Source organism: Podarcis bocagei (genome assembly GCF_964188305.1).
Source record: "Podarcis bocagei genome assembly, chromosome: 2".
Classification (NCBI taxonomy): Eukaryota; Metazoa; Chordata; class Lepidosauria; order Squamata; family Lacertidae; genus Podarcis; species Podarcis bocagei.
Genome location: NC_138126.1, coordinates 15,506,618 through 15,530,222, shown reverse-complemented (window position 1 = coordinate 15,530,222; position 23,605 = coordinate 15,506,618). Strand labels below are relative to the sequence as shown.

General features: G+C 48.9%; 1 protein-coding gene across 5 annotated transcripts in view; it reads right to left on the bottom strand.

Annotated features, from left to right (window-relative positions):
* The window catches only part of EGFL8 (EGF like domain multiple 8), a 43,806-nt gene that overhangs the window by 3,873 nt on the left and 16,328 nt on the right, over positions 1 to 23,605 (bottom strand). For 2 of the 5 annotated variants that reach the window (XM_081183204.1, XM_081183202.1), the window contains exons 1-8: positions 19,435 to 19,938; positions 19,005 to 19,090; positions 16,637 to 16,774; positions 10,630 to 10,749; positions 9,016 to 9,128; positions 8,639 to 8,734; positions 7,409 to 7,573; positions 1,918 to 1,994 (exon numbers count right to left, since the gene is read on the bottom strand). In XM_081183204.1, coding sequence (XP_081039330.1) covers positions 1,918 to 1,994; positions 7,409 to 7,573; positions 8,639 to 8,734; positions 9,016 to 9,128; positions 10,630 to 10,749; positions 16,637 to 16,774; positions 19,005 to 19,090; positions 19,435 to 19,662 — 1,023 coding nt within the window. In that variant the 5' untranslated portion in view covers positions 19,663 to 19,938. Of the gene's footprint in view, positions 1 to 1,917; positions 1,995 to 7,408; positions 7,574 to 8,638; positions 8,735 to 9,015; positions 9,129 to 10,629; positions 10,750 to 16,636; positions 16,775 to 19,004; positions 19,091 to 19,346; positions 19,399 to 19,434; positions 19,939 to 23,605 lie in introns of those variants that run through there. The other 3 variants (XM_081183203.1, XM_081183205.1, XM_081183206.1) reach the window with 3 other exon arrangements.

Genomic DNA, 23,605 nt, shown 5'->3' with positions numbered 1-23,605 from the left:
TTGTATTTTTCTGTGGTGAACCACCCTGGGGTCTTCAGATCAAGGGTGGCATACAAATGTAATTAATAATACTAATGCTGGTGTGCTCTGGTTCATGGGTCACAAAGAGTCGGACACGACTAAATGACTAAACAACAACAGTGCTAATAATACTGTATTTTAAATTGTTGCAGCCCACCTTGCGACCTTACAGTGAAGGGTGGGGAGATAATAATAATAATAATAATAATAATAATAATAATAATAATAATAATAATAATAATTATAACAACCCCATCATGGGAGGGAGAGAGAATGCAGGAATGCCCTGTATCATTCGGCTCTCCTCCTCCAAAAAAAAAGCACCTTGGCCGCCCAAGGGTATAAGGTAAAGGGTAAAGGGACCCCTGACCGTTAGGTCCAGTTGTAGCCGACTCTGGGGTTGCAGCGCTCATCTCGCTTTATTGGCCGAGGGAGCCGATGTACAGCTTCCGGGTCATGTGGCCAGCATGACTAAGCTGCTTCTGGCAAACCAGAGCAGGGCATGGAAACGCCATTTACCTTCCCACCGGAGCAGTACCTATTAATCTACTTGTACTTTGACGTGCTTTTGAACTGCCTCGGTTGGCAGGAGCAGGGACCGAGCAACGGGAGCTCACCCTGTCACGGGGATTCGAACCCCCGACCTTCTGATCGGCAAGTCCTAGGCTCTGGTTTAACCCACAGCGCCACCCGCGTCCCTGCCCAAGGGTATAGCCAGGACATAACCATTTTCAAGGGCACTCACTATGGATTCTTCATCTGCTAGTTATCCAGAGCTGGCTTTGCCAAATTCTTTATGCCCACACGTGTTGCAAGGGGGAAAAATGGCATGTATCCCCGGCTAAACCCCCGTCTCTGTTTCTCCCTCCGAGAAATGCCGCACTGAAATCTTGTTACTGCTAAGTTCTTTGATTTGCTAATCTTTGGCCTTTAGCTCCCCCCACCTGGGTCTTTAAAAGTTATCAATCTGTCCGCTATCCCCTCATCCATCAACTATCTGAAACAGACCCAGCTGTTGGAAACTGGAGGGCCTCTCGTTCCCTGGCATGGAAGGAGTGTGGTGGCCAAAAACCAGGGAGGGGTGGTCCAATGACCCCTAAAATTGGGGTGAGGAGACTGTTTTTTCTTTCGAAGGCCACTGTCCCTTATGGTCAAAATAAAAAAATTCCTTCCAGTAGCACCTTAAAGACCAACTAAGTTAGTTCTTGGTATGAGCTTTCGTGTGCATGCACACTTCTTCAGATACACTGAAACAGAAGTTGCCAGATCCTTCTATATAGTGAGAAGGTGGGGAGGGGTATTACTCAGAAGGGTGGTGGGAATGGGAGATTGGCAGATAGCTGAGATGAGCCTGTTGACGACTCTTAACGACTGCAATAGGTCTTACAGGAAAAGGCAAGGGGTGAGAAGGTGAGAAATGGCTTAGTCATGTATAATGAGATAAGAATCCAATGTCTCTGTTCAGACCAGGTCTCTCCATGGTTTTAAGTTTGGTAATGAGTTGCAATTCAGCAGCTTCTCTTTCCAGTCTATTTCTGAAATTCCTTTGTAGTAAAACAGCTACTTTGAGATCTTGTATAGAAGGATCTGGCAACTTCTGTTTCAGTGTATCTGAAGAAGTGCGCATGCACACGGAAGCTCATACCAAGAACTAACTTAGTTGGTCTTTAAGGTGCTACTGGAAGGAATTTTTTTATTTTGACTATGGCAGACCAACACGGCTACCTATCTGTAACTGTCCCTTATGGGTCAGCCGTTGGTTGAAACTCAAAGGGGCCAGAACAGAAACATAATAAAGAGCCCAGCTGGATGAGGCCAATGGCCCATAGAGGCCAATATCCTGTTCTCCCAGTGGCCAGTCAGCCTCCTGGGACAGAGACCTGCAAAGACTCTCACCTCTTCCAGCTGCTCCACTTTGGCTTGAAGCTCCTGGATCTCATTGGGAATCGTCTCCTGAGCCCCTAGAATTTTCACTGGGGGGAAGAGAAGAGAAGGACGAGGGAGAAGAGAGCATGAGAAGGAGCAGGACTGGAACTACCGGTGTGTGGTGGAGCCCCAGAGAGGGTCCAAAATTGATTTCATTTCTTTTTTGTATTTATCTCCCACCATTTTCTCCAAGGAGCTCAAGGTGGAATACAGTGGTACCTCAGGTTAAGTACTTAATTCGTTCTGGAGGTCTGTTCTTAACCTGAAGCACCACCTTAGCTAATGGGGCCTCCTGCTGCTGCCGTGCCGCCGGAGCACGATTTCAGTTCTCATCCTGAAGCAAAGTTCTTAACCCGAGGTACTACTTCTGGGTTAGCGGAGTCTGTAACCTGAAGCGTATGTAACCTGAAGCATATGTAACCTGAGGTACCACTGTACATGGTTTCTCCTCTTCTCCTTTCTTCTCAGAAGTTTTTGTTTTGCCCAATAATGTTGAGCTTTTTTGGCATAATTGCAAAAAAAAAGGTTGATTTTTTTAATAGCTATTTTTCAGGAAAATCGGCAGTATTCCGGGTAATGTCCAGGATATTCCAGAAGTATTGCAACCATAGGTTAGGCTGAGCGGCAGTGACAGTCCCAAGGTCTCCAAGTGATTGGATTGAAACCCTGGTCTCCAAAGTGCAACACTCTAACCACTATGCCACGCTGGCAGAAGGGCCAAGGAGGGCGAGATCTGAACACATGTACAGAACACAACGAATCAGCATTCTGCTCTTTGGACACTTAATTAGGGGTGTCGACTAATAGGCCTCCTTTTCCGCCTCCTTTTCCACCAGGCACCGCCCTCAAGTGTCCAGACTCCGCCCCTCAGCCAATACTGGTCCTATTCATAATTTTGTCAGGTCCCTTCACTCAGATGAGTCTACTCTGAGTAGGACTAGTATTGGATACAACCCTAAGCCAATATGTGTACATATCTGCTGGTTTGGGGTACTTTACAAAGGAACTGAAGACTGTGTTCCGCGACTCTCAGGGCCTATGCACTTTTTGTTTTGTTTCCTTTTTCATGCAATTGTTGATGACCTGGTTAGTGGGGTAGAAGTGGAAGGATCATTAGGCGCGGGTGATCATGCTCTTCTGAAGTTTACTATGCAGCGGAAAGGAGCAGCCAAGCATACTAGGACTCAATTTCTTGACTTTAAGAAAGCCGACTTCATAAAACTTAGGGAAGTGCTGGGTGAGATCCCATGGACAGTAATACTAAAAGGAAAGGGAGTTCATGATGGCTGGGAGGTTGTTAAGAGAGAGATAGTAAAAGCACAACGTCAGGCAATACCAATGAGACGGAAACATGGAAGGTGCCTAAAGAAGCCAGGGTAGCTATCTAAAGAACTTTTAACTGAGTTAAGATTAAAAAAGGATGTGTACAAAAAATGGAAAAGGGGGGAAACCACCAAAGAGGAATTCAAACAAATAGCCAGCACGTGTAGACACAAAGTCAGAAAAGCTAAAGCACAGAATGAACTCAGGCTTGCTAGAGAGGTTAAAAGCAACAAAAAAGGCTTTTATGGGTACGTTCGTAGCAAAAGGAAGAACAAAGAAACAGTGGAGTCACTCAGAGGAGAAGATGGTGAAATGCAAACAGGGGACACAGAAAGGGCTGAACTCCTCAAAGCCTTCTTTGCCTCAGTCTTCTCCGATAAAGAAAACAATGCCCGACCTGAAGAATTTGGAGCAAATGATTCAGCAAAGGAAACACAGCCCAGAATAACTAAGGAGATAGTACAAGAATACTTGGCTAGTTTATATGTATTCAAGTCTCCAGGGCCAGATGAACTGCATCCAAGAGTATTAAAAGAACTGGCAGATGTGATCTCAGAACCACTGGCAGTCATCTTTGAGAATTCCTGGAGAACAGGCGAAGTCCCGGCAGACTGGAGGAGAGCAAATGTTGTCCCTATTTTCAAAAAGGGGAAAAGAGAGGACCCAAATAATTACCGCCCAGTCAGTCTGACATCAATACCAGGGAAGATTCTGGAGCAGATCATTAAGCAAACAGTCTGTGAGCACCTAGAAAGGAATGCTGTGATCACCAATAGTCAGCATGGATTTCTGAAAAATAAGTCATGTCAGACTAAACTGATCTCGTTTTTTGACAGAATTACAAGCCTGGTAGATGAAGGGAACGCAGTGGATGTAGCCTACCTTGATCTCAGCAAGGCATTTGACAGTGTGCCCCATGATATTCTTGTAAAGAAGCTGGTAAAATGCGGTCTTGTCTATGCTACCACTCAGTGGATTTGTAACTGGCTGACTGACCGAACCCAAAGGGTGCTCATCAATGGTTCCTCTTCATCCTGGAGAAGAGTGACTAGTGGGGTGCCACAGGGTTCTGTCTTGGGCCCGGTCTTATTCAACATCTTTATCAACGACTTGGATGATGGACTCAAGGGCATCCTGATCAAATTTGCAGATGACACCAAACTGGGAGGGGTGGCTAACACCCCAGAAGACAAGATCACACTTCAAAACGACCTTGACAGATTAGAGAACTGGGCCAAAACAAACAAGATGAATTTTAACAGGGAGAAATGTAAAGTATTGCACTTGGGCAAAAAAAATGAGAGGCACAAATACAAGATGGGTGACACCTGGCTTGAGAGCAGTACATGTGAAAAGGATCTAGGAGTCTTGGTTGACCACAAACTTGACATGAGCCAACAGTGTGACGCGGCAGCTAAAAAAGCTAATGCAATTCTGGGCTGCATCAATAGGAGTATAGCATCTAGATCAAGGGAAGTAATAGTGCCACTGTATTCTGCTCTGGTCAGACCTCACCTGGAGTACTGTGTCCAGTTCTGGGCACCACAATTCAAGAAGGACACTGACAAACTAGAACGTGTCCAGAGGAGGGCAACCAAAATGGTCAAAGGCCTGGAAACGATGCCTTATGAGGAACGGCTAAGGGAGCTGGGCATGTTTAGCCTGGCGAAGAGGAGGTTAAGGGGTGATATGATAACCATGTTCAAATATATAAAAGGATGTCACATAGAGGAGGGAGAAAGGTTGTTTTCTGCTGCTCCAGAGAAGCGGACACTGAGCAATGGATCCAAACTACAAGAAAGAAGATTCCACCTAAACATTAGGAAGAACTTCCTGACAGTAAGAGCTGTTCGACAGTGGAATTTGCTGCCAAGGAGTGTGGTGGAGTCTCCTACTTTGGAGGTCTTTAAGCAGAGGCTTGACAACCATATGTCAGGAGTGCTCTGATGGTGTTTCCTGCTTGGCAGGGGGTTGGACTCGATGGCCCTTGTGGTCTCTTCCAACTCTATGATTCTATGAAACCAAAGCAGAAAGAGGTTCTTGGAACTGAACTCAGTGGCCAGATTCAAAGCTGCTTTTTACAGGGAAGTTGTGAAATGCACTCAGCAGCGTGGGGTCACAGTCTGAGGCAGCTGCCGCTGTGACCCATGAAGAATAGATCTGTTTGTAAGAAGAAGCCAGGAAGTGGCGCAATTGAAGGTGTCGCGCTCTCCTCCACCTCAGCACCCCAGCAACCAGTAAACTGAAAGGGAGCGAGGGAGAAGATGCCCTACGACCCCCCAAAAATCCTGTTGAGCAGCCCTAACGAACTTATGAAGCTGCCTTGCACTGAATTGGATCATTGGTCCATCCCGGTTCAGTGCTGCCTACACGGATTGGCAGCTTCTCCCCTGGAGTTCAGGCAGGAAATTCTACCAGCTCTCCAGGGAGATGGCAGGGATTGAACCCCAAACCCCCTTTAACATGGCCTCAAGGCACTGTGGACACAATTTGAGGGCACAGGGCAGGCACACAAGCACACACTTGCCCTTCAACGCCACCTGTTAACATCAACTGCCGCCTGAAGCAGCCGCCTCACTCTGTCCAATGGTAGAGCCGGCTGCTTCCTTCTATGAGGGGATGAAACAAGGTGCTTGCGTGAGGCAGGAGGAGGTGGCGGTTGTGGGGCACACTGGCCTTCACCCACACCAACACGTTTATACAGTGGAACCTTGGTTCTCAAATGTCTCCGTTGATGAACGTTTCGAAAACCCGGAAGTAAATGCTTCTGTTTTTGAATGCGCCTCGTAAGTTGAACGGCTCCCACTGTGTGTTTTTCAATTTTCTCAATTGAATTTGCAGGCAGCCCTTTGCGCCTCAGTTATTGAACGTTGCGGAAGTCTAAGGGTCTTTCGGAACGGATTACGGTCGACAACCAAGGTTCCACTGCATCATTTTGTTAAAAAGCTGTAGCTTCCTCTGCCAAAGATTTCTGGGAACCAGAGAGCTGTTAAAATCCCCGCTCCCCACGGAGCTACAATTCCCAGCGCTCCCCACCAGCTATAGTTCCCAGAATTCCTTGCAGGGAAGCCATGACTGCAAAAGTGAGATAGGAGTTGCTTTAAGTGGATGGTAAGGATGTGGCCATTGGGACGCGGGTGGCGCTGTGGGTTAAACCACTGAGCCTAGGACTTGCGGTTCAAATCCCCTGCTCCTGCCAACCTAGCAGTTCGAAAGCACATCAAAGTGCAAGTAGATAAATAGGTACCGCTCCGGCGGGAAGATAAACGGTGTTTCCATGCGCTGCTCTGGTTCGCCAGAAGCGGCTTAGTCATGCTGGCCACATGACCCGGAAGCTGTACGCCGGCTCCCTCGGCCAATAAAGCGAGATGAGCACCGCAACCCCAGAGTCGGTCACGACTGGACCTAATGGTCAGGGGTCCCTTTACCTTTAATGATGTGGCCAGGGACATAAAGCATAAAGCATATGGGGTCCTGCCCCACCAACTTCACTCTGTCCTCTGCCGGTCCCCACCTGCCTGCCTGCCAGGTCTATCTGGCCCTTGAGAATTTAAGCAGGCCACACCCCCTTTCAACAGACCACATCCCATTCCACAGGCCACGCCCCTCGCCAGCTCAGCTTTGCACCTTCCAGGAGTGTTTTGGCACAGCTGGGAGGTGTCCTCAAATTCTGCTGAGGTATCTTGCTTGCCCGGATAAAGGGCAGAGGGGTTTGTGTGTGAGAGAGACACAGCCAGCGTGGCATAGCGGTTAGAGTGTCAGACTAGGACCTGGGAGATCAGAGTTCGAATCCTCACTCAGCCATGATGCTCACTGGTCCAGTCACTGCCCCTCAGCCTAACCCACCTCACAGGGTTGTTGTAGGGAGAGAACGAAGCAGGGGAGAGCCACGTACGCCATCTTGAGCTCCTCAGAGATAAAGGTAGGGAAAAGATGCAACACACAAGCAAACCATAAATACAAATAGAAACTGGTTTAGGGTGCATAGGCAAAATTCAGAGCCATTGCTCCGCCCACTTTTGCCCCTGCCGACATGTGGCCTCTGGAATGTTACCCAGAAGGCAATGCGGCCCTCGGCCTGCAAAGCGTCCTCCTCTCCCTTCCATAGAGCTTCCTCCCAGTCCTTGTGGGGACCCACCTTTGCTGGCGTGCAGAGGGGCGGCCTGGGCAGTGGGCAGCAAGCGGCAGCTCTTGCCATCTGGTTCCAGGGCATAGCCAGGGTGGCACCGGCACTCGTAGCTCCCTGCGGTGTTGAGGCAGCGTTGGTCGCAGAGAGAGACGGGTGCGTGGCACTCGTCCACGTCTAAGGAAAGACGGCAGCAGGGTTAGGAGTCTACGTGTCTGACGCATAGCTGTCAACTTACAGATTTGAAAATAAGGGACCAGCAGCCCAAATAAGCGATTTTGCTGTTGTAAAGTTGCATACATTGGTAGGATTGACAGATGCTGTCAATCCGGCATGAGGCGGTTGCAGGGCCACGGCAGCCGCTGAAGCGCTGCCCTTCTGCGTCCCTCCCCATCCCCTCCTCTTCCTCCTCCCTCAGGCTGCCTCCTCAGCTGCCACCACCGCTGCCGCCTCTGGGCTCGTGGGCGGCGTGGGCGAGAGTCTCTCCCCCTTCCCCCCCTCGGGCAGGGCAGGGCCGATGGAACTCCTCGCGCCAGGACGACGGCGCCAGAGCATGCTCTCTCGCGCGGCGGAGGACCCTGAGTCATTTCTTCCCTCCCGAGCCAGGGGAGCATGAAACCCGGGAAATTTAAGGGGCATCATCAATAAGACACAGCAGCGGGACACGGCGCTGGGATAAGGGAGTTTCCCGCCAAATAAGGGACGGTTGACAGCTATAGTCTGACGGGAGGGAGAACCCCTGTTGCATCTTCCTCTCGGGACCTTGAATAAATAATCTGCCAACCTGCAGAAATCCCTCAAGTTTCTAGTCCTGGTGAGTAAGGCCTTTAAAGCCAGGTATCTGCCAACCCACAGGAAATCTGAACTGGAACCTGAACCTTAGAGCTGTAGAGTTGGAAGGGACCCATCTAGTCCAGCCCCCTGCAATGCAGGAAATTTACGCCCAGCCGAGTGTGGGACTCGAACCCATCACCCTGAGATTTAAAAGTCTCACGCTCTACCAACTGAGCTATCCCTTAAATGAGCCCTGGTGGTGCCTTCTGTTGCAATAAAGGGCACCAGGCTAAGATAGAGGGCACCACCCCGGACCTCCCAGCAATTGCCACCTGAGGCGCCTTCCTAATGGTTCAGGCGGAAAAGATGCGATGGTGCCTTTAATGTCAAGCTAGCCGTGACCAACGTCCCCCACCAGCCACCCAGTGCTAACCCTTGCCTCTTGTCGCTTCCAGCTGCTCTACTCACCGACATGGCAGTAGCGCCCGCCCCAGCCTGGTTGGCACTGGCACTGGTTTGGCTGGGCACAGGTGCCTCCGTTCTGACAGGGCTTGTTGCAGATGGCTGGCAGGAGAAAGGAGAGAGCAAGGCTGAAGGAGCCTGGACACTGAGGTCCGGTGCTGAGGGCCTTCTGGCGGTTCCCTCCCTGCGGGAAGTGAGGTTACAGGGAAGCAGGCAGAGGGCCTTCTCGGTGGTGGCACCCGCCCTGTGGAACGCCCTCCCATCAGACGCCAAGGACATAAACAACTATCTTAGGGATGTGCGGATAACTGAGTGATGTCCGACTCCGATCTCTGTGGCTTCCATCACATTTCTGCAGCACAAACCACGATTCGAGGACTCACCTTCCTCGCACTTGGTGTCTCCCACGTGGCGTTTCTTCCAGCCTTGGCAGCAGACGATGTGGGTCTGCAGAATGTCTTTCCGCACCTGCCGTGTGGCTACGTGATAGGTAGTCCTAGGGAAGAGGAAAAACCCAAGTGTCCTTGGCTACTTCTTCTCCTCACCAAACTGGGTAAATGATGATTTCCATTTCTGACACCATACAGTGTTTAAGATGAGACAATGCCAGCATTATCTGAAGCAGGAACCGTAGAGAGACGTCTGACCAGAAAGTCTCTCCTCTTATTAGGGTCTCACAGCGACAGACATGCTACACACAGCAAAGGACCAGAACTGTATAGCTGGTAAGGACCACTGGTGAGGAAAAGAGTTTATTTATATCTCACCTTTTTACGACAGTATACAAAGCAGATAAGCATACAATGCAGCATAAAAGATCAAAATCTAGGCTGTAGGGTTAGAAGTAGAAGATAGTGTATTTTAAAATGGCATTATATGTAAGGGATAAAATGTGAAATGGTAAAAGTAAGTGTGGTAAAAAAAAAACCAGTTAAAAATTATGATATATGTAAACTGCTAAAGATGAGGTAAAATGAAAATCAGATAGGGGGGACTTGGGGAAGCTCACCTAACAATGTTTAGAAAAAATAAGGATAAGACAAGAATTTGTTTGTATTGTGTTTTTTTTCTGTTTGTGTTGTTTAATTGTGTTATAAAATGAATAAAAAAATTTTGGGGGGAAAAGATCAAAATCACAGCGGGCATTACAACAGTCACGAGTTCAAATCACTAGCCACTTGCCGTATAAGAAGTCTCCACGTGACTTTTAAGAGCATAAAGCACGACATTTCTTTCTTAAAATAAGCATGATGAAATTACTTTAAAAGGCAACACGGTGACTCATGAAACAGATCTAACAAAGCAGCAGAAAAGGCGTACAATCTAGGGGCAGCCAATGTTTCGGACTACAACTCCCATGAGCCTCAGCCAGCATGACCAAGGATGATGGGAGGTGGAGTCCGAAACATCAGGAGGGAGACATGTTGGCTATCCCTGACGTAATCAATGAATAGAAAATCATGACAATCTGTCCAATGCCTAGGTGGAGTTTTTATCTGGTGTCGTGAGAATGCTAAAGATGACTCCAGGCAGACCTCATCGGGGAGAGCATTCCACAAGCAGGGGGCCACCACAGAAAAGACCCTCTCCCTCAGCAAGTTAAAACAGATAGCAGTTAAAAAAAAAAAAAAAAACACCAGCAGAAACCATACTCTCCAACATTTGTGGCATCAAAATCGGGACACTCTATTTTTGGTCCTGAACTCTCGCGCATGTGGGAATACAAGACCGAAAGACACTCTCATGAGACCAAAAAACCAAGCATCTTTCATTCTGGCGCTCTGGTGCAAATCAGCAAAGCACCAGGCCCAAAAATGGGACATTCCAGGATACAAACAGAAGCCAGGATTGGCTTCTGTGATTCTGGGATGTCCCACTTCAAAACGGGACAGTTGAGGGGTATGAAATACACGACCCTAAAAATGCACTGTTCAGTAAAACGTTCTCCCCACCCTCCTCTCCCCTGGTATCTCCATGCAGTGGAGGACCTTGCTTACCTGTAGGTGCTGCAGACTCTGGGTCCAGCGCACAGCGTCAAATACGGCTGGTGCGCAGGCTTGGCGTAGGTCTCGTTGTAGAACAAGGGGATCCTCAACGTGCGCCGTGCGCACACTCGGCTGTGGGTCAGAGAGGGTGCACAACTGAGAGGGTTTGGGGGATTCCTTTCAGCCTCTAGAATATCAGAGCCCTGTGGTGCCTTAAACCACATGGGATTGCTAACACATCGAAAATAAAGGTCTTAGCACAGTGGTTAAATACAGTGGTACCTCGGGTTACAGACGCTTCAGGTTACAGACTCCGCTAACCCAAAAATATTGCTTCAGATTAAGAACTTTGCTTCAGGATGAGAACAGAAATTGTGCTCCGGCGGCGTAGCAGCAGCAGGAGGCCCCATTAGCTAAAGTGATGCTTCAGGTTAAGAACAGTTTCAGGTTAAGAACGGACCTCTGGAACGAATTAAGTTCTTAACCCGAGGTACCACTGTATCTACTTTCCTTGCAGGAGGTTCCAGGTTCAATCCCCTACAGTCCCCGGCCTGAATCAATGGAGTGGCGCTGCCAGTCAGTGTCTACAATACTGAGATAGATGGACTAAGGCCTGACTGCATAATGTGGCTTCTGGTTTAAAACCAGGGTGCCGCATAGATTGCTAAATTCTCTGCCCAAACCCATCCATATTCCCCCCAGCCGTTTAATTAAATGGCTACTCATGGGCACCAGCTGGTTAGCACATGGTCCTGATAATGCAAATGTTGCAGGATTGATCCTAATAATTATAATTATAATTTTATAATATACCCCATCCATCTGGCTGGGTTTCCCCAGCCACTCTGAGCGGCTCCCAACCAAATATTAAAAGCTCAATGAAATGTCAAACATTAAAAACTTCCCTAAACAGGGCTGCCTTCAGATGTCTTCTAAAAGTCTGGTAATTGTTGTTCTCTTTGACATCTGGTGGGAGGGCGTTCCACAGGGTGGGCGCCACTACCAAGAAGGCCCTCTGCCTGGTTCCCTGTAACTTGGCTTCTCACAGTGAGGGAACCGACAGAAGGCCCTCGGCGCTGGACCCCAGTGTCCGGGCTGAGCGATGGGGGTGGAGACGCTCCTTCAGGTATACTGGTCCGAGGCCATTTAAGGACAGCTGCATTTTCCTGCATTCGAGGGGGTTGGACTAGATGACCCTCAGCGTCCCTCCCAACTCTATATTTCTATGATTATGTCCAAAAGGTTCCCCCTAGCCAGCTTATTGAAAACGTCATTGGGCATGACCATGAGATATTCATTGCTGGATTGTGGAGGGGCGCTTAACTCTTTAAATGCCCACATACCAGTTTTTCATTCTGAAATTGTGGCCCACCCCCATGTGGCTTCCATTCCCTGCCTCTCTGCCAGCTGTATCTGGGAGCTGGGTGAAATTGTGCTTTCTGAAACCCATGGATAAAAAGGGCAGATGATTTGGAGTGGAGAAATGGCAGGTGGGGGAAGGATTAAGGAGCCACTATCTCCCAGTGCTGCTGCTCTGCTAAAAATATCTCCCAGTACCCTTCTACTTTAGAGGGACCGAGTTGAATTGAAAGTTAAATTGATCTCTGTATAAGGTGCCGTGGTTGGCCCCTTAGCTGAGCAGAGACAATGTTTTTAAAAGAGTTGCATGTCATCTGGGAAATACATATATTTCTGTCATTCTGTTGTCTCCTCTGGCCAAGCAGGTTGTTAAAACAATACAGGAACCTGCATAAGTTATTTGCCACTTGGAGAAGTAGGATTGCTTTTGGATTCATCCCAATTTTTCATCTTTTTCAAGCTGCCTAGGAGAGTCAGGGGTGGGGACCAGAATCTGTCTCCAGACAAATTGTGTGCATGCGTTTGCTTTGATTGACATAATTTATCCTCTTTGCATAGTTCACAGCTCTTAAAAAAACAATTTGCAGCACATTTTTATTTTATCTTTCCAAGAGGAAAGGGGTGGGGCGAAAGCGATGGTCCCAGGAAGTCTTTGCTTCTTAATTATTTGCTTTGTTTTAAAGAGATGAGATGTTGTCTTTTGCTGGATTCAGACAAAAGAGCCTTTTGTACGATACAGTTCTGTCTTAGTGCCAAGCTCTGTTGCCCTGTGCCAACGGCTTTCGTCAGACCCGAGATTCTTTGGAAAGCCCAAGTCTGAATCAGGACTTTCCGCGTGCCAAAGATGAGGACCAGAAAGCATTTTAAACACTGGGTTGTATTCAACTAAGTCCTGCTCAGAGTAGACCTATTGAAATTAATAAACCTTAGAATCGTGCAATTGTGGAACTGGAAGGGACCCCAAAGAGTCATCTAGCTCAATGCAGGAATCAGAACCGAAGCATTCCTGAGAGATGGCCATCCTGCCTCTGCTTAAAAATCTCCAAGGAAGGAGAGTCAAACATTTTCCAAAGGAGTCCGTTTCACTTGCCTAAAAGCACTCATCCTGCAATAACATAAAGAGGACAAATGCTACCTTGCCTGCTACACAGTGGTACCTCTGGTTACGTACTTAATTCGTTCCGGAGGTCCGTTCTTAACCTGAAACTGTTCTTAACCTGAAGCACCACTTTAGTTAATGGGGCCTCCTGCTGCTGCCGCGCCACCGGAGCACGATTTCTGTTCTCATCCTGAAGCAAAGTTCTTAACCCAAGGTGCTATTTCTGGGTTAGCGGAGTCTGTAACCTGAAGCGTATGTAACCTGAAGCATATGTAACCTGAGGTACCACTGTATATATATAAAAACAGCTACCAAACATCCTTTATCAAAGGTGTCATGGGCTTTGAAGACACTCGAACTCAGGACGCAAGGGAGAACCATACTAAGAGGAAGGCACGCTTGGCAAATCCACACCGTGATCAACTCCTGCCTGGAAACCAATGTTCCCAGTGTGGAAGGACATGTGGACCCAGAATTGGCCTCCACAGTCACTTACAGACTCATTGTTAAAACTGTGTTTATGGAAGACAATCTTACTCAGCTATGAGTGATCACCAAAGGAGGAGAAGAAGAGGAGATTTATTTACTTAATCAGTGGGATCTCCAAGAAAACGTGGCAGTGGATTCTCTCACCCCCTAGCGCAGGCATAGGCAACCTTTGGGCCTCCAGATGTTTGGGACTACAACTCCCATGATCCCTAGCCAACAGGACCAGTGGTCAGGGATGGTGGGAATTGTAGTCTCAAAACACCGGGAGTGCTGAAGGTTGCTTATGCCTGCCCTAGCGGGAGGACTAGGATAACTCAGTCAGTAGAGCATGAGGCCCTTAATCTCAGGGTCATGGGTTCAAGCCTCACGTCAGGCAAAAATATTCCTGCATTGCAGGGGGTTGGACTAGATGACCCCACGGTCCCTTCTGACTCATTTCCATGATTCTGGGACTGTTGTCGAGGGTTCCAGACTGTGATGCCTTGTGGCTATCAGCAGAGATCAGGGCTATTTGAGGTGAAGGAATGTCCTTTTTCTGCTCTTCTGTTTCCTGCCTAGCTGCTTGATCCCAATGTTTCAGGTTCACGAAGAGAAGGAAGTGTGATTGTATGTGTGTTGGGGGCTGCACTCTCATGCACCAATCACCTAGCCTATTATTATTATTATTATTAATTGAATTTATATACCGCCCTATACCCAGAGGTCTCAGGGCAGTTCACAGAATAAAATCAAAATATAAAACCACAAAATACATAATCAAAATGAAAACAACAACCCAATAACACCCCCCCAAAAAATAAAACACATTTTAAAAGGGCATGGGATGCCAATCAAATCAACCAAAAGCCTGGTTAAAAAGGAACATTTTTGCCTGGCACCTAAAGACACCAGACGAACTTCCCTGGGAAGAGCATTCCACAGATGGGGAGCCACTGCAGAGAAGGCCCCGTTCTTGTGTTGGCACCCTCCAGACCTCTCAAGGAGGAGGCACACGAAGGAGGGCCTCGGAAGATGATCTCTGGCTCTGGGTAGCTTCATATGGAAAGAGGTAGTCCTTGAGGTATTGCGGTCCTGAGCCATTTAAGGCTTTATAGGTCAAAACTAGCCCTTTGAATTGGGTCTGGAAACTACAGTGGTGCCTCACAAGACGAAATTAATTCGTTCTGCGAGTTTTTTCGTCTTGCGAACTTTTTGTCTTGCGAAGCACCACCGTCTTCAAATCAGCAAAGTCTTCAAAAACCTCAAAAAAGGCTACCACACCACGTGCTATGAGTTGCTCCTCGAAGTCAAGTCGCAACTGCACCTCTTCAAACAATTCACCCTGGGTATTAACGGTTTTAAGAAAAAGGAAACAAACTTGCAAGACGTTTTCGTTTTTCGTCTTGCGAAGCAAGCCCATAGGGAAATTTGTCTTGCGAAGCAACTCAAAAAACGAAAAACTCTTTCGTCTTGCGAGTTTTTCGTCTTGCGAGGCATTCGTCTTGCGGGGCACCACTGTAATTGGTAGCCAGTGCAGTTGGGCCAGGATCAGCGTAATATGCTCAAACCGCCTTGCTCCGGTGAGTAACTTGGCTGCTGAATTCTGCTGTGTTCAGCCTGCCTCTGTTCTTCCATTCTTATTTCTTTCACAGTTACTCGTTTCTCTTTATTTAAGGAACTTATATCCAGTTTCCAAGCTATGCGTCAAAGAAACTTACAACAAAGGTAAAGAATATCACATGGAAAATTTAAGACACAAATGAAAGCATTGTGTATGTGTGTGTCACATCAGAACAGCTTTAAACTGCGAAGGTGTCCTGAGCAGAAAACCATTTTTATCTTGATGGCACCTGCCTGATTTCTTGTGGCAAGGAGTTCCACAGATTTGGGCTCACTATGCCCAAAGACTCTTGTTTCTGGTTCATCGGGAGCTTCTCACAGTGTCCCCCCTGATGATCTCAGTGACTGGAATCATAGAATCGTAGAGTTGGAAGGGAACATGAGGGACATCGAGTTCAACCCCCTCGAATGCAGCAATATTTTGCCCAATGCGGTGCTTGAACCCACGACCCTGAGATTAAGAGAGTCTCATGCTCTACCGACTGAGCTATCCCAGTTTAGCATATACAGTGGTACCTCTGGTTGCGAACGGGATCCGTTCTGGAGGCCCGTTCGCAACCTGAAAAGAACGCAACCCGCATCTGTGCTTCTGCGCACACGCGGGTCACGATTCAGCGCTTCTGCGCATGCACGTGATGTCATTTTGCACGTCTGCGCATGTGTGAGCGGCAAAACCCAGAAGTAACCCTTTCCAGTACTTCCGGGTCGCCGCGGGACGCAACCTGAAAAAACCTTTCATGAGGCAAACGCAACATGAGGTATGACTGTACAGTGGTACCTCAGGGTACATACGCTTCAAGTTACATACACTTCAGGATACAGACTCTGCTAACCCAGAAATCGTGCTTCAGGTTAAGAACTTTGCTTCAGGATGAGAACAGAAATCGTGCTCCGGCGGCGTGGCGGCAGCTGGAGGCCCCATTAGCTAAAGTGGTGCTTCAGGTTAAGAACAGTTTCAGGTTAAGTACGGACCTCCGGAACAAATTAAGTACTTAACCTGAGGTACCACTGTACTAGGAAAGGTGCCCTGGGCCAAAAGTTCTTTGTACACTAGGACAAGAACTTTGAATCTTGCTCTATAGAGGAAGAAGAAGAGAAGAAGTGTTTGGATTTGATATCCTGCTTTATCACTACCTGAAGGAGCCTCAAAGCAGCTAACATTCTCCTTTCCCTTCCTCCCCCACAACAAACACCCTGTGAGGTGAGTGGGGCTGAGAGACTTCAGAGAAGTGTGACTGGCCCACGGTCACCCAGCAGCTGCATGTGGAGGAGCGGGGAAGCGAACCCGGTTCACCAGATTACGAGCTCACCGCTTTTAACCACTACGCCACACTGGCTCCCTCCCTGAGGGTGGGAAGCGGTTGCAGAAGTCCGTCCCCCCATCCCCATTCCTGCTGCAGCTTTCCAGCCCAGATCCAGGGGGCAGCCTCGCATTCCTTGCCTGCGTCACCCACCCCACCGCTCTCTCCTTACGTCTCAGGCTTCTTGCTCTGTCCAAGCGCTTCCCTCAGGAGGAAGGCAGCGAGGAGCCCCCCGCAGAGGAAGGCTGTGGCAGCAACACCCTGCCTCCCCATCGCACAGCGGGCAGGGAGCGGGTTCAAATCCCAGGACCTGTGGAAGAGAAGAGAAGGATTTAAGGAAAGGGCTGCGGCTCAGCAACAAAGCAGCACCTTTGCCTGCAGCTTCAGTCCTTGACACAGAATCGTAGACTTGGAAGGGAACTCGGGGGTCATCCAGTCCAACCCCCTGCAATGTAGCTGTCCCGTACGGGGATTGAACCTGCAACTTTGACATGATCAGCACCTCGCTCCAACTAACTGAGCCATCAGTCCGGTTGGTTTGCAGGGGAGGCTGGGCAAGGTTAGATCAAAGCAAACGTCCACACTTTCCTTATCACAAAAGCCTGGTCTTTGGGGGGAAGTGGGTTTGTCGTGCAGGAGTTCCCAAACGGGCCTTAATCCTGCATCCTCCATTTGCCAGTAGGTGATGGAATCCCAGCTGAAAATTAGCATCTTTAAAGAGCCCCTTGCCTTGATCCAGAACAGCTCTTCTCAGATTCCTTATATGTGGTAGGGCGAGGGGGAAATGAACGAGAAGGAGTGTTTTTCCTTACTTTATTATCTGAGGTAATTTTTATATTATTATTATTATACATGTATTCAAAAGTTACAATACAGCTTTGTCCCCTGCCATAATATCACAGAATGATCAATCCCACATCACTGTCATGACGGCTCGCCAAATATACTCAATAGGAACCCAGCTTCCAATCTGGTTGGCTAGGCATTTTCAATCACTATATCCCCTCCACAGACGCCTCTGTAACGATGATAATGGCATTAAAATACCCTGTTCTTCTTCAATAAGAGAGAGAAAGGGATGTATTATTTTTTTTAAAAAAATATCTTTTGGAGATGGAACTTTTGTCACAAAATTTATCTTTTGTGGTAGGGCTTTGTGTGATTGCCAAAGGTGTGCGGTATTACCGTAGAAGAAGAAGAAGAGTTTGGATTTGATATCCCGCCTTTCACTACCTTTAAGGAGTCCCAAAGCGGCTAACATTCTCCTTTCCCTTCCTCCCCCACAACAAACACTCTGTGAGGTGAGTGGGGCTGAGAGACTTCAGAGAAGTGTGACTGGCCCAAGGTCACCCAGCAGCTGCATGTGGAGGAGCGGAGACGCGAACCCGGTTCCCCAGATTACGAGACTACCGCTCTTAACCACTACACCACACTGGCTCTCTCTCTCCCCACTCATGCCAAGGACAGGCTTTCACCCTATATTTCCACGTTTCGAGCTACTGTTAAAACAGATATATATTAGTTCAATCAATGGAGCATGAGACCCTGAAGCTCAGGGTTGTGAGTTCGAGTTCCACGTCGAGCAAAAGATTCCTGCATTGCAGAGGGTTGGGCTAGATGACCCCTGGGGTCCCTTCTGACGCTACAATCCTATGATTCTATGAACTGGTCTTATATATGATCTTGGCGGCACAAATGGTAACTGCAACTCAATGGAAAACAGTCCCAAATCTTCCCCTGGCTGCTTGGTACCGCTCATTCTGGAATATAGCTCTAATGGATAATTCAAGATTTCGACAAGGACTGGAACCTCCAGACCATTTTTATACGGTTTGGCATTCTTCTATGACATACGCAGCAGAGGCATCTTTTTAAGTGCAATCGTCATCACAAGGCTGGCAAATCTGCCACTATCCCGGGTGATCTGATAAACGTTTATAGTCTTTACTTTAGACTTGTTATTTTAACCCCTGTGCAACTGGGTGCACTCTGCATGCCCGTTTCATAGTTCTGCTTTTCATCTTTTAACTTCCGCCAGTCGTCGTAATTCTCTGTTTTCTATACATTATAAAACGATAAAACAAACCTTCAACCCCCTCCGTGCCAAAACAGCAAAGGAGCAAGTATAGCAACGTTCCTCTTTATCAGCCTTTGCTGACCGGACCTGATGACCTCCAGAGGTGCCAGCCAGGGCTGATGGGATATGTAGTCTGAAACACATCTGGGGGGGCACCAGGTTGGCAAAGACGGCCTTGTGCCATCCTCAATATCTGGCGCTGCGGAGAATTCAGCAAACTTTACATGCAGAATCACAGATCTACGGAGTTGGAAGGGACCACCGGGGGGGTGTGCGTGTGGGTGTGTCATCTAGTCCAACCGCTGCAATGCAGGAATCTTTCGCCCAGCATGGGACTCGAACCCACAACCTTGAGTCTCATGCTCTACCAACTAAGCTATCCCACAGGACACACACACTCTCAGCACGTGCTGCAAAATGTCCCCACCACCACCAACCTCATAAAATTACCCTTGCACACTACCTGTTCCGTCTCCTCTCAGCCTTGGCGCTTCTCTCTGGCTGCCCAACCTGAGAGCTCCTGCATCCAGCCGTCTGTTCCCAGCTCGGCTGTGGGTGGAAGCAGAGTTTGAAACGGCCAAGTCCCCACCTTTCTTGGACAGCCGCCACGCACCCTTGCAGCAGCAGCCGCAGCAAATCCCCCCTTCCACCCACCTCTGGCCGGTGCCCCCTGGCATTTCGGCCCCTGGCATGAGTCACGCCCTCCCCCCCTCGGCCCCAAACCCGCCGACGAGGCGAGTGGCCCAGACAGGGCCTCATTGTCCCCTCCGCCCTCTTGGGATTCCTCACCCCCCACCGAACAAACCAGTTCATTGTCACTCTCAGGGTCCTTTGCGCTGGAATGGGAGAGCATTATGTGCAGAACCCCCCTCCCCAACCCAGCGCATACACACCACAAGGCCAGGATATCGGGGAGCTCTCTGTGTGTGGAGTTGTGTGCCAGAATTAGCGGGGGCCACTGCTGGCAGGAGGCTGCGGCGAAGTTCGGGAACTTGAGTTCGGGCCACTGTCTGGGCTGCCACAATAGGACAAAGGCAGGAACTGGTTCCAGGCTGTGACGGAAAATGTCGCCCACAGATGTCGGCCTTTAAAACAAACCGGCTGGCTACAGCCACACACATTGTCTCCCGCTGCAACGCCTTCAAGATGAAGGAGCCCGGTGTCTGGGTGGGCCAGGAGGCGAGGAGGCGATAAGGCTTCAGGCAGTGCACCCGCCTCCCAGTTCGAAAGCCTTTTCATTGGCAGGGGCAAGTCCGCTGCGTGGCTGAACATCTGCACCTTCTCTCCTTCAATGCGACAGGCTGACATTCAAGAGGTGAAGCTGTTGGTCACCAGGGAGAAAGAGGGGCAGGGAATATTTCCCCCTGTTGACTGAAATTCAATGGGCAAAGCCTTTCCTATAGGACAGGAAATAATTTCCCATTAACCTATTCCACCTGACCTTGGATTGGGTTGTGCCAGGCAGAGGCGGATTTAGCGGAGCAGAGATTGAGAGTGCGGAGCCACAGGGGATGCCACAACTGTTATTTAAAGGCAGGGGCACCAAATTTTGGCATTGCACAGGGTGTCACTGAAATATGAGACCTGAGTCTGCCGCCGTGCCAGGCTTTGTTAAAGGATTTGTGGGTGTGTTCGGGTGTGTTCACATTAAAGCACAGTGAAGTTGCCCCCCTGCCTCCCCCCATGCATTTCACGGCTCTCCCCCCCCCCAAAGCTGTTCACATCAGCATGGCTTCATTAGTGTCAGATTCATTTCTATTTGTGTGCACACTAGGCAGAGGGTCTGGTGGGAGGGGAGGCTTTTACCCTCTGCAAAGGTGTTCACACCTTGGCTAGAGAATCATTGAAGGACTCTAATCAGTATAAAGCTGGTTTCAGAAATAATGCACCAGACGGTAGCATTTTATAACAAAGTGTAGGACATTAATCCATTTGAACATGGATTAAAAACCCAGCACCAGAAACACAGGGAGGGGCACAGTAAACGGGAGTGTGAACAGAGTCTTAGTCTAGAATAGATGTTCCTTGAGTCATGTGATTCCATACACTTCAACATTCGGAGGATCCAAATTTGGGCGCTCTTTTTTGGGTCACACACACTGGCACAGGCCAGAGCACCTGACCCAAAACCAAGCCCCTTTTGCTCGGGTGCGAGCTAGCCACCACGCTGAGAGCACTTCACTAGAGCTGCTTCTGTCCCGCTTGGAAAAATCGGGATTTGGCAGGACACTGACAGAAATTGTGAATGATTTGGCGGCTGCCACAGAAGAAATGGGGCGGTTGAGGGGTATGCGATTCTTGACTGTGAGTGTGAGGCAGGAGAGGATTAAGGTGATGCTATAATCTGAGAGAAAATATTATGAAAATGCTATCCAGATGGTACCACACTCCAGCAAAACTAGCAAAGATGTATAAAAACAGATCACCAACTTGCTGGAGGTGTAAGGATGGAATAGAATCATATATGCACATGTGGTGGGAATGCCCAACCATTAAAGAATTTTGGAATAACATCTATAATGAATTAAGGCGATGCTTCTCGATGGAAGGACAATTCTGGGACGAGAGGGAGCCCTTTGGGGAATCAGGACTCAGCTGCCAGCCCACTGTCCCTTGCCTGGGGGAGAGCATAAAAGAAGACTAAAGGTAAAGGTAAAGGTAAAGGTACCCCTGACCGTTAGGTCCAGTCGTGGACGACTCTGGGGTTGTGTGCAAGGGAGCCGGCGTTTGTCCGCAGACAGCTTCCAGGTCATGTGGCCAGCATGACTAAGCCGCTTCTGGCGAACGAGGGCAGCGCATGGAAATGCTGTTTACCTTCCTGCCAGAGCAGTATCTACTTATCTACTTGCACTTGACGTGCTTTTGAACTGCTAGGTGGGCAGGAGCTGGGACCGAACAACGGGAGCTCACCCCGTTGCAGGGATTCGAACTGCCGACCTTTCCATCGGCAAGAAGACTAGTCAACTTCATATTGCGACTGGAGCTGGGAACACCCAGAGGTTTTGCTCTCTTTGAGGAACCCTAGAACTAAAGCGGAACCAGCCTTTGGTGGACTGTTAGCCCTGTGAGACCATCCAACGTAAGCTCAGTTGGTGCACATCCACCTTGGTAGCCCAGTTGATAGAGCAGGAGACTCTTAATCTCAGAGTTGTGGGTTTGACCCCCACGCTGGGCAAAAAAATCCTGTACTGCAGGGGGTTGGACTAGATGACCCACAGGGTCCCTTCCAACTCTACAATTCTATGATTCTATGTGCAAATAAAACCATGTATCACAAACGCCCCAGTGAGCTTCATTTTTAGAAAACCCAGTCCCAAGGTATTCATGGAGGCTGCTGTGTTCATTGTTATAATTAGGATTATGTTTACATCCCACTTTCTCCCCAAGGACCTCAAAGTGGTGCAGATGCCTTTTACTCTCACAACCACCATGTGAGGCAGGTGTGGTTGAGAGACAGTGACTGGCCCAAGCTCACCCAGCAAGCTTCATGCTTGAACAGGATGGGAAAGATTTCTCACTTGTTCAGAAACTTGGGTGTGTGAACAGTGGCCACGTTCACACGTTATGCTGACACCCAGGCAAGCGTTTGCTGCTCGAAAGAGAGTGCAAATGTTGATTTGTATGGCTCAAATGTCACGTACATAGCGGGGTGAACACCCCGACAGCCATGCTGCAACACATTTCCCTGGTATATATTGAGAGCTTTGAAAATTTAGCGCAGGGTTGTTTTCTAGGGATAAGGCCTAGTTTGGTCTGGCTCCTTTTGAACCCTGTACTGGAGTCTTGTCCTTCCTTCCTTCCTTCCTTCCTTCCTTCCTTCCTTCCTTCCTTCCTTCCTTCCTTCCTTCCTTCCTTTCTCTCTCTCTCTCTCTCTCTCTCTCTCTCTCTCTCTCTCTCTCTCTCCCCAGAGGACACAGAAGAGTCCTGGCTAACCAACCAGAACAAAATCAGCTTGGCCGCTTTCTGACCTCTGGGATAGCCGCCAGAATATTTTGTGTGAAAGCCAGGATTAAACGATGGAGCCCACACAGCCACCCTGAAGTGCCAGGCTGTTGAGCTCCAGCCCGGTTTCACACGCAGTGTGAGATTTCTGCAGGGCGCATATGTGCCGCTGGTCCACAGCCATCCTTCCACCCACCTGCTCCTCTCACAAGGTGGCAGAACAACATGGCAGCCCGATGCGACACGGGTGTCAGAAGCTGCCTTATGAGTCAGTCTGTGGGAATCTATGCTGGCTCTGATGTTTGCTTCAAGGCCGCTTGGTCCATTGAGCTCATTATTGCCTGCACTGACTGGCAGCAGCAGCTCTTCAGCGACTTGGGCAGGGTCTCGGTCCCAGCCATATGTGGAGATGTCAGGGATTAACCTGGGACTTTCCATGAGAGGGAAGGTGGTGTTCATTTTTCACCTCCCAATGTGCAAAATAAAACAAAGCAAGCTGATGGCACACCCTCCATCATTTCTCCTATGAAAACAGGGATATTCTATCCAATTACTACTACTACTACTACTACTACTACTACTACTACTACTACTACTAGAGACGTGGGTGGCGCTGTGGGTTAAACCACAGAGCCTAGGACTTGCTGATCAGAAGGTCGGCGGTTCGAATCCCCGCGACGGGGTGAGCTCCCGTTGCTCGGTCCCTGCTCCTGCCAACCTAGCAGTTCAAAAGCACGTCAAAGTGCAAGTAGATAAATAGGTACCACTCTGGTGGGAAGGTAAACGGCATTTCCGTGTGCTGCTCTAGTTCGCCAGAAGCGGCTTAGTCATGCTGGCCACAGGACCCGGAAGCTGTATGCTGGCTCCCTCGGCCAATAAAGCGAGCTGAGCGCCGCAACCCCAGAGTCAGTCACGACTGGACCTAATGGTCAAGGGTCCCTTTAACTTTACCTTACTACTACTACTATTACCCTGCCCATCCGACTGGGTTGACGAACCACTCTGGGTAGCTTCCAACATAAATAAAAACATAATAAAACATTAAAAAAACTTCCCCATACAGGACTGCCTTCAGGTGTCTTCTAAAGGCTGGCTCAAGGGCTGCATAACTCCATACCCTCC